General features: G+C 35.1%; 1 protein-coding gene across 1 annotated transcript; it reads left to right on the forward strand.

The window, feature by feature from the left end:
• Positions 1 to 888: 888 nt before the first annotated feature.
• Positions 889 to 6,440, forward strand: LOC138316290 (uncharacterized). The gene is made up of 2 exons (XM_069257923.1): positions 889 to 1,000; positions 1,911 to 6,440. Exon 2 carries the CDS (start codon positions 1,931 to 1,933, stop codon positions 3,962 to 3,964), a length of 2,034 nt encoding a protein of 677 aa, XP_069114024.1. The 5' UTR covers positions 889 to 1,000; positions 1,911 to 1,930; the 3' UTR covers positions 3,965 to 6,440.
• Positions 6,441 to 12,040: the final 5,600 nt, after the last annotated feature.

Here is a 12,040-nt window from a genome sequence, read left to right on the forward strand (position 1 = left end):
TAGAACGAATATACGTACCCGGCCTACTATACCTTCCTATGTGTCGTAGTGGAGCACTAGCTGCCTTCGAAAATCACTCGGGCATAGTTTTCTATACCTTTTTTGGAGGATTCCAATTATTTATGCGTATACATGCATTTACATATTATTTTTGTCCAAAACAAACATAACTACCATAATTGATATCTACCGTACCGCTCACAAGACGTCAAATTCACAATTTGTATAAATTCCCTTCAGAAAGACCTTCATATGAATTACGGAAAAAAAAACATAATGCCTCGATGAGAATTTGATATTTTATGTGGTTCAGTTTTATTGCCTATTAGGTAAGCGATATCAAACAAGTACGATAAAAATGCAAACAAACGTTTTATAATGGTTTGCGTAATTATTACTTTGCTCCATTAGCAGTAATAGGCACAAATTGTAGCTCTAAAGACGACACCATTTTCTGTCAAAAAGTCTTTTGAGCTACAATATTGTAGCTATTGATCCTAAAGCAATCGCGCGGTTAGGCTAACACAAGTTACGTTTCTCGACGTTTTTGTAACAAAATTACACCGCCGACTATGTTTTAAGTGTATTTGGAAACACGGAACCATAGTCCAATACATCGTATAATGCATGTTGTATGTATTTGATGATATAATGCATACATAGATAATTAATCTTTAAACATATATAATGTATATATGTGTTTCTGTTAGGATGTTTTTCATAATCACATATGTATGAATAAACTAAATCATCTCTATCAAATGTAATTTAAATAAATTCTACGGCTTATTGATGATGCCATGCCGTGTAACTGGTATGTCCTTGCAGTTCGGAAGTTAAAAATGAAATACAATATATATATGTAGCCACTGACCCGGAAATAGTCCCCGTCGTTCCAGAAGAAACAAGGCGTGACGAAGATAAGCACGGTCCGATAATGTAAGCATGCTGTAAACATTTCACATCACCTAGGCCTGTGACTACCACCAGGTTAGATCAGGTAAATATCGATCTAGTCAGTGGCCTAAACAATGATAATAGTTTAAGAATTTCAACAAATTACTTTATTATGAATATAAACACTTTTGTATGATTTGCTTAAACCTATATACATATGTGTACATGTACTTAATAATGTGTACGGTACACATAGTAAATCACGTGTGGATTGGTACACCGGATATTGATACTATAAGCGAAATACATACAATACAAATTATGAACTTTGCTTCGACACAGAATTGTTCAAGTAACTAGAAGTATTATTTTTTAAATACCTTTCCGGAGCAAAATGTAAAGGTTTCTTAAAAACATTTATAACATCAGAAAATATATACCGATGATCTTAGATCAGGTTACAACATATGCAAGATTTCTTATGTAATATATGAAAACAGTGGAGAGTAATTTCGCTGTTTTGCTGTCTAGCACAGTGATAGTCCATTACCACCAGGTATTTAGGACGACGGCGGGAGACATAAGACGACCCGCGTTATGAAAATTAACATTTCATTTTAATTAAATTGTTCAGTAGGTGATAATAAATGTAATATTAATTGTAAGTTAATGACTTTTGCGACTCTACAAAGTTATCAATCTCGATTTACTTTCCCGTTAAAAATTTAAAAGCCGTTTCGAGAAGGTAGTGGGCCTTTAATAATATTTTTTATAATTCTTGTCTTCCGAAAGTAATGTTAAGCTATCTATAAAAATGCAATAATTCAATATTCTCAAGAGAACAAACTCTGAGGTACATGTACAGTGTTCAATAACAAGGGAAACATTTTTAATGGTAGCACTGAATGAGGGACAGAGAAAATATCCACCCAATAAGCGGATCTCTGAGCCCTCATGTTACTCGAGACATTGACCACATGGCTACACCCTGAAATACACTACTTTCTTTATAGGCACACAGCTGCATACCGCCATGGCTGACACAGAAGATTCCGAGCGGATGTCTGTCTTATTATCCCGATTGATGAGCAGAGAATTGGGATCACAGAGCGAAATCAACATCAGACAGAGAACCGTTCTTATCAAAGAGCAACTGCATAACGCATTTGACAAGACAATACTCATGTACATGGCTGGAAGTTGTTCTGAAGGATTCCTCATGAAAGATTCAGATAATGACGAAATGATGGTAGATAATACAATATGCGTTATAGATCCGAACCATCCTTTCCCACCAGACCACCGAGACAAGATTATACTCTATAAACGTGAGGCAAGCCATTGTCAGCCTGGATATGTCAAACTACAACTAGCCCAGGAGGTGAGATGTTCGTGTAGCAGAATGGTGCTTAATGCTTTTGTTAAGGTTGGAAAAGACGTGTTTATCTCAAGTGACATTTACAGAGAGGAAATCATCAAGGAAGAAAGTCAAATGATAATTGGAATTCCGATAACCTCCCACGGACCGAGCACCAGTGGAGAAGCGACGCGATATAACAGGGCATTTGATGTCGTTCATGGTTTCCCTTGTAAGACCTGGCCACGCGAGTCAGCGGAGTGGATTACACGGCCGCGGGTTTACGGCTGGCCAGACCAAGCACTTATTAATACAATAGTTGCAGACGGTTGTCACATGGTGCCAATAGGTGACAGATGTTCCGGTGATACATTGCTTCAATGGAGAATATCATTTGTTACTGCAGAGAGGCGATTGGTTCATTCGCTTAACTACACTCAGTTTCAAGTGTACGGACTCCTGAAAATCTTTTTAAAGAACATTAAAAATTCACTGAAAAGTTTCTTCGGAGAGGAAGATATTCTTTGTTCATATTTTATGAAAACAATCATCTTTCACGCAGTAGAAAATACACCAAAACATTTCTGGAAAGAAAGTAATATATTTCACTGCTTTTGGTTTTGTTTAAGCATCCTAATCGTCTGGGTGAGATCCGGATTTTGTCCTCAGTATTTTATACCAAGAAGTAATCTTTTCAAGAGACACATTCACGGGGAAAACCAGAAAAAGTTACTTCATATGCTCACATGCATTCATCAGATGAAATGGCATTGTTTATCTGTCGGTTCGTATTGCCACCCACCAATTTTAGATCGACTTGTTGATAAAAGATTCCAAGTTTTCCTTATGCAGCCGGATTTACCCCAGGCAGAAGAATCACGGCGCGATATGCAACTAATTTTCTGCCTCTCTAGACACATTGCCGCTTCCAGAAATGTACACAACAGAAAAGGAATAGCTCACGCGCTCCATTTACTTTGTACAACGAAGACAGAATTAGACGAATTCCTCGCGTATTTCAATACTATGGAAGTTCTTTGTAGAATGGGGATGTCATCATTCTCGGTTCTCCACACGCCTCTATCCTCGACCAGAAGCAACAAAGTCATGTACAAAAGGTTACGAGAGTGTAGGAAACTAATGGTTCCGAAAACGGCGATGGGAACAGAACTACTGTACCTGGCCACATTCCACTACCAGACGGGAAATTACAAGACAGCTGCGCAAATGTGTTCGAATGTCATATCGTTTGCCCATTATTATCGGCCAGGCAGTAGATTGTATGAAGATAAATATTGTGGGCATAGACTCGAACTTTTGCTCAAAATGAAAGTGGCGTTTTCGTCTATGATATATTTTGGTAAGAAATACAACAGAATGTGCCTCCCTCATCTCCACGAGGAACTGGAAGCGCATCCAGACGGTGCTATGGGGGTTCCACCATTACCGTATGCAGCCTTCTTAATGTTCCTATGCTATCACGAACTCGGGGACACCAAAGGCCGCGAGGAGGCGCTCAACTACCTGTTAGTATTGAAATATGACGAATCTGAAGGCGGACACGTCTTCTGGATCGTGCACACATTACTAGGGATCTGCTATCAAACCCTAGGGGATAATCACAGGGCCTTAAGGGCGTACAAGGACTCGCTTCAGGTAGAAACGCGATGGAACCCGGCTATGATCAGGATCAAAACCCTAGAGCTCTGATGGGGTCATTTTGCTGGCTACCAACGCTTACGCCATTTTAATGAGCTTCACGGACAGATGAAACTGAGGTTGGAGCCGAGAAAGAAATTGTGTGCTGCCAACTTTTACTGTACATGTAAATTCTTTTGGGACAAATAAAGTACTTGCTCTAATTAATTACAAAAGTGTATTACTGTAGATGTACATCTTGATAATTTGTTACAAGCTGATTTTATCTTGGTGCTGTGTTCATCAACATTTTCTTGAAAAAAAAAACCTAGTAGCCATAGTGTTTTATACGTGTAGTAGGGTTGTATTTATCTTATTTTAATATCAATTTATTATTACTATTTATTATTTGTATTTACTTGTTTGTGTGTTTGTGCCCAGACTGTGGATAGTGAGTTTTGTAAGAGTGTGTACATCTAGTTTCTTTAGTGTTACAGGTTACAGCCAGTGTGTGTTACCTGTCATGTATTTGTTATGTAAGTCTACATGTGTGTTTATTGTTTGTGCTGTCCAAAGTCCAGTCTAACTGGTCCGTCCACATTCTTGGTACCTAATTATAGTTGTAATTTCATTGGCTAGTTAGTTTTGGCGGTAAATGTGTGATGGTCAGTTTGTAGTGTCTTTGTGTCAGATGTGCTTGAGACCTCGGGAGTGAAAGGTGCATATTGTCCAGGGAATTCAAGTAATTCAAGGTCTCATATCATGTAAGTTATTTTCCTTTTTTATAATTATATGGTATTTGTATTTCTAAGTTTTATATTTGCTAGTTGGTAATTTGGATGTATAAATGTATATGCTATTTCTATTTGGTATATTTGAAATATCTTTGGTTTGGTATATATATTTCAAATTAGGTTTATAGATGTAAAGTTCCTTTTGTAGAGTTTATGAAATTGGATGTTATTTCAGTTTCTCCTTGTGTTCAATTTGTAAGTAGTTGTCTATTGTTTTTTATATAGTTTTAAACTATGCGGTTGAGGAAGGGGCATATATCAGGTGATGAGAGCTTTGGGCCACACCCAGGTAATTTATCATATATCTAATTATTTATTACTTACTATTTAGTTACTTCTTTAAGTAATTATTCATTTTCTATATATATATTTGGAGCAGAGTGATATTTATAGTTTCTTGAGTATTTACATATTTATACTTGTATAGGTTCTATTTCTATTTGTTAGAGTTCAGTAACTTAGATAAGGTTATTGTGGATTAATTATTAGTCATATATCTATAATTGTGGTTATTCGTATGTGTAACTTTATCTTAAGGTTGTATTCTTCTCAGGTTTCAGTCCCATTGAAGTCTCGTTTCGACAAAGATCAAAGAAGTTATGAGATTTTCAAATAAAATCTATCAATATCTGTCGGAAGTTACCAGTTGCAAATTTTGTCAAAAAATTACATTTCTAGCTTTAGTAGATTTTTTTATATGGGGATTTTAAGAAATGGCCCATTTGGCGGCCATTTTGAAATTGTGTCTTTTTTCGCTTTGAGTAGAGCCACAGTTTTACCATTTTTTACTGAAATTGTTTTTACTTAAATCATCACTGCGTCAGTATTTTTAGCTGTATTGAGGTAATTTTTGCTGTAAATCTTTACTGCGTTCGTGGTAATTAAAATATTGAGCATTAATGTGTGATATGATACACTTTTGTCTCTTTATTTTTACATTTAATGGTAATTTGAGCAAAATTATTTTTTACTCGAAAATACTGAAAAATAACAAATATTCAAATGGGGCAAAAAAGTAAGCACACGGACCCCCCATTTTTCTGCCTGATTTAGATAGAACAACCCTTTCTCTGTTGATATGCAAAATATTAACAAAAGTTTAATACCAGAACTTTTTCTATAAAGGGCTAAATTTGGCAAAAATTGCTGAAAATGGTGCATTTTGAAGCTCAAAATTAAGGGGTAGGGGTAGCATATGTTGTTATTCTGAGAAAAAATGTAAGTCTTATTGATCAAAACTGGTATATTTTTAAAGAAGACTACTAGAAAATAAATTCTACAAACATCTATACATATCAAACACCTCATTCGGAAATTATGGCTTTAATCTATTGTGTATATGGTCAAAACGGCAAAATTCCCATAAAATCCAATATTTTGTCAATTAGGTATCTTTGAGTGACAATAGCTCAAAAAAGAGCACACGGACATATGTTTTTTCTTCTATTTTCTTTTATGGCATGAACTCCTATTTCCAAAAATCTATATGAGAAAAAAAGTTTAATACAAGAAAATTTTGACTTCTCAGAGGAGTACATCCTTAAGCGTGATGCATCAATTCTTTATTTTGGTTATTTATATTATCAGATGCGTATGTAGAGTTGTGTCCCTTTAGTGTATTTCTAATATTGTATACTGTGTGTATTGCTCAGTGTTAAGTGTAGTTTTATGTCTGTTTACAGAGTGTCTATCTTCATCATCATTGTCACCTAGTATTGTCCGAGTGTTGAAGTAATAAACGAACTTAATCACGACCGGGTATTTGTCTATCATTACCACTACGGTTACATATGGGTATTGGCTCAATTTTGGTAATGATTATCATGGAGAATATATTTTGTAGTGATATGGCGCCTTCAATATCCTGGGGCAGGAAGATCGGAGAAATGAAAGTAAATGCTATAAATCACTAATTGTCATAAGATTTTCAATGGATTTCTTTCAACTTTGATCACTCCCGTCTCTGTGGAAAGGCGAACAGATGATCTACAAACTAAATAGTAAGGGGAAATGCATGTTCAGATATTAATATTTCCGATGATTTTACACTAAAGTTGGTAGAAAAAACATTATTGCGGGAAAAAGAGGAGCAAATTTTGTATTCAATGTGGCTCTGACCCTCCTGGGGCTTTCACAGAGCTACAGCTAGTGTATTGGGGAAATAGCTCTAATGTAGTCTGTTAAAAAGGATAATCCAAAGATGATATTTTCTATATACTGATTTATTACAGTCGGGTGCGGAGCGGAGAAATATCCAACTCTACACTTCCAATCCTAGGCCTAAAGTGAATATACAAGTAATACAAAATGATAATATACAAAATATACAGGAACAAACATGTAAACAGCGCTTAGTCTAAACGTGATATACAATAGTCGCTAATTAACTGACGCAAGCGTTACCGGTATTGAGAACTGCTAAGAAGGATTAGCTAAAAGAAACACGGTTAAATACGTTAAAGCAATACATCACTATAAAGAAACGGCTATTATTTTCAAAATGAAGCTTTGTATTTTACTTCTAAACATAGAATATTAAGTTTGTTCGAGTAGATTTAAACAAATAAATAACATCACAAATGTCCGAATAGGAACCTGCTCCCTCCTTTAATAAGACATGTCCTCGTGTCGCATATTACCGACGACGACACTGTGGTCTAAATGTTCTACAGTCCTGGGTACCTTTTTATGTCGCTCAATGTCCAGTTCTCTCTCGAGATGTTCAATTTTTATTTTCTGTTCTTTGTCAAGTTGATAGTATTTGTTGTTCTCCTGCTCCAAATATTCTATTCGCGAATTTAGATATTTTCTGCGTTTGTTTGTGTCTATAATTCCCTGTTCCGTTGACGTCTTTAAATGTTTACTTATTGCTTGCTGTAGTTGCCTGTTTGTTGCTTGCAATGTTTCAATTTGGTCCGAAAGTTTTCTTTCACGTTCTGCGCTGGTTTGAAATCGTTCACACTTTGTTTCGAGAGATATGACCAGTTTCAGTAATTTTCCCTTTTCGTTATTTAACACATGGCACCTGTCACTAATAACGTTGATCTGCTTTACCTGCCGTTTGGATGTTTCACTTGTCTGTCCACTACATGGTTTAATTTGCATCTTGACCAGCTCATCATTGGAAACAGATGCAAAGGGTGCAGAGGCGAAAAATTCCCTTTTTAATCTGAAAGTTTTAATTCTCTGTTGATCTCTTATCTTCTTAGCGCGGGACTTTGTATTATTGCTACTTTTCACTGCCGGACATTTCCGAGGCGTTGACTTCTCTCCTATCACTTTTTTGAAGCACATTCTTGAGAAATGTCCAAGATTTCCGCACTTAAAACACGACACATTTTTAGCGGGACAAGAAAAGCGATGGTCTGAATAAAGAATTCCACCTCTTCCACATTTTCTACACTCACTTAAAACTGGTCTTCTATAGTTATATGTGCATGTTACCCTGGTGAAATATCCAGTTCTCCATTTGTAAGAATCATATGTTCCTTGCACTTATCAAGTCTTAGTAATGAGCGACCGTATCGTAGTCCAGCTAAAAAGTGGACTTGCCCGGAGATTCTCACACCAACTTTCACAGCGCTACAGCTAGTGTATTGGGGAAATAGCTCTAATGTAGTCTGTTAAAAAGGATAATCCAAAGATGATATTTTCTATATACTGATTTATTACAGTCGGGTGCGGAGCGGAGAAATATCCAACTCTACACTTCCAAACCTAGGCCTAAAGTGAATATACAAGTAATACAAAAAGATAATATACAAAATATACAGGAACAAACATGTAAACAGCGCTTAGTCTAAACGTGATATACAATGGTCGCTAATTAACTGACGCAAGCGTTACCGGTATTGAGAACTGCTAAGAAGGATTAGCTAAAAGAAACACGGTTAAATACGTTAAAGCAATACATCACTATAAAATACATCACTATAAAGAAACGGCTATTATTTTCAAAATAAAGCTTTGTATTTTACTTCTTAACATAGAATATTAAGTATGTTCGAGTAGATTAAAACAAATAAATAACATCACAAATGTCCGAATAGGAACCTGTCATAAACCGCGTGACAGGGCCGACGGGATGGTAAGTACTTTAAATACCTTTGAATTGCTATTTCTTACAAAAGGAGAACTAAGGTAGCCTATTTTTTTTTATATTTGGCTGTGATCCTATTTTCGATTATTTTAAAGGGACTTAATCGTTAAAAAATAATGTAATGAAAGATAAAACGAATTATAGAACTGAAAATAATGGTAAAAGTTGTGTACTTTGTGTAAATAACAAAATTTAAAAATCTGTATAACCATTTTGTTCAAAATGAAGAAAACACTAAAAATGAATAGAAACGACCTCGTCACTATTTCATATCATTATCTTTCGGCGAGGTAAACAATCCCTGTGTGCATGTGCGATGTGGGAACATTCACCGAAGGAAATCTCATCTGTCTAATGGACATATCTGCTATCGATTGAAAACACCAATTTATCGATTACAAATACCTGATTACTGTGTTAAATCTAATAAACGTTGAATCGTATGCAGTTTTGTGAAGAGTTTCTAAGTGTAAATATTCATATATTGTACAGGTTTTTACAGCTTAAAAGAAGAGTTTTCATTATATTATATGGTTTTATACTTGCTTCTACCATTATTTCATTTTCATTTGTCATGATATTAGGTACTAGTCCGCTAAGCCTGCCAATATTATTAGGTTTTTAAAAAAATGACCTAATATATAAACTTTATAATAAGGAAAAACTAATAATATAGGCATGTTTAGCGGACTAATGAGGTACATTTATTTCTTTTATCATTATATCAATATTTGACATTCCCTATTTATCCTTAGTTATTATGTCTATCCGTCTAATGACCATTCCTTATACATCCCTAGTTATGATATATATCCGTCTAATGGCCATTCCCTATATATCTTTAGTTATAGTCTCTATCCGTCTAATGGACATTCCTTATTATATAGCCCTAGTTAGGGATTTCCATTCAGGATGGAAATCCCTATTGTTTTTGTTCTGTTTTTTCTTCTTCTTATTATTATTACAAGCTAACCGATACTTACATTATATATATGATTGGCTTCTTAGGTAAAATATGTGTTTTCGTTTAAATATCACATACAGTGTATATAACAATAATGACAATAAAAAAGCTAACCGAATTTTATAACATATATATAATATATATAATTCATTTTTCACAAAAAATAATACGGGCATCCACTTGAAACATCATGATATACACGTGCATATCAAAAGGTCTCCAATACTTTCAAATGACATACGTATCAAATTACTTGTAAACGTTTCTGTCATAATTTGCGTGCCCCTGTGTTTTGGCTGAGGTGATCAAGATTGAATTTTACGGTCTCGGAATAGCAGTTGAGACTGCTTGTTTTACACATGTTCAAAGAAATTTAACTGTCGAAAACAGATATATCTAGAATTAATATCCCAGGAAAAGTTACATAATATAAGACCACGATCGAGAGCATCGTGGGTAGCGATATGCCAAGGTCGTCTGCTTGCAGGCGATGTACGGGACTCGCAAATTATTTAGTCTAGATGAAATAAATGATTATTCTAATTACTGGTTTATGTAAATAATGAATGTACTTGCAATATTTCCAACGTTGGACGTTTTTATTTTGCTATAATTAATATCGCTGCTGCTATCGTTTGTGCGATGAGATGAGATGAGATGAGATGAGGAGGTTTTTCAGAGTCATCTCTGTTTTCCCTGTCGACACCAAAACAAAACTTGTATTGTAAGATAGCGACCGGGTATTCTGTTTATCCTGCAACTTTTTCATTATACATACAGAAGATGGTAATCAAAACGAAAGCAAATTGCCTGTTATTTACACAGAATGTTCATTCCGGTGATTGTGACGTCACTGTTTGGCGGGATTGACTGCCGTTTCATTCATTCCTACTAAAAGTGACGTCACTGGAATGTTCGGGATCAAGTCAACAATTTTAGAAATTGAATCAAACGAAAGAAATTAAACATTTATTTACTGACATCGTAGTATTTTCCTATTGCAACTATTACAGGAAATTGTTATTATCCGATATTGGGTTTAGTGCCCGACTAATGTCGATATTAGAGCTGAAAATGCATTGTTTCTTGATATTATTCCGCTCCTTTTGTTGATTTTAAATTCGTAAAATGAACTTAACCTGCGAAGGGCGTCAGAACGCTTGTTTTCAACGTGAATAAACACCGTAGTGATAAGGACCTTCCAAGTGAAAATTTGCATCAGGGAAATTGGGACACAAAAAGACGATTTTCTCCAAAAGTAAGTAAGTTACACTACATTAATTTTGCTGGAACACTTAAAAAATCGTTCTGATTTCAGAACAATTGGAATTATGAAGATATCTCTTACAGTATTTTTATTATTATTATTATATATAATGTAAGTTAACAAGCTAACCGATACTTACATTATATATATCATTGGCTTCTTAGGTGAAATATGTGTTTTCGTTTAAATATCACATACAATGTATAACAATAATGACAATAAAAAAGCTAACCGAGTTTTATAATTTGCGTGCCCCATGTGTTTTGGCTGAGGTGACCAAGATTGCATTTTACGGTCTCGGAATAGCAGTTGAAACTGCTTATTTTACACGTGTTCATAGAAATTTAACTGTTGAAAACAGATATATCTAGATTTAATGTCCCATTAAAAGTTACATAATATAAGACCACGATCGAGAGCATCGTGGGTAGCGATAGGCCAAGGACATCTCCTTGCAGGCGGTGTATGGGATTTGCAAATGATCTAGTCTAGATGAAATAAATGATTATTCTAATTACTGGTTTATGTAAATAATGAATGTACTTGCAATATTTCCAACGTTGGACATTTTTATTTTGCTATAATTAATATCGATGCTGCTATCGTTTGTGCGATGAGATGAGATGAGGAGGTTTTGCCGAGTCATCTCGGTTTTCCCTGTGGACACCAAAATAAAACTTGTATTGTAAGATAGTGACCGGGTATTCTGTTTATCCTGCAACTTTTTCATTATACATACAGAAGATGGTATTCAAAACGAAAGCAAATTGCCTGTTATTTACACGAATTCGCTCAAAGCGAAACACTTTTTTGATGATCAAGAAAAGATGCATTCACTAAACCGAATGAGTGTGTACTCCTTACTACCGTGTGAAATATGTAAGCGACGTCATTCCGGTGATTGTGACGCCACTGTTTGGCAGCACTGACTGCCGTTTCATTCACTCCTACTTAAAGTGACGTCACTGGAATGTTGGGGATCAAGTCAACAAATTTAGAAATTGAATCAAACGAAAGAAATTAA

The sequence above is a fragment of the Argopecten irradians genome, chromosome 2 (assembly GCF_041381155.1).
Source record: "Argopecten irradians isolate NY chromosome 2, Ai_NY, whole genome shotgun sequence".
Classification (NCBI taxonomy): Eukaryota; Metazoa; Mollusca; class Bivalvia; order Pectinida; family Pectinidae; genus Argopecten; species Argopecten irradians.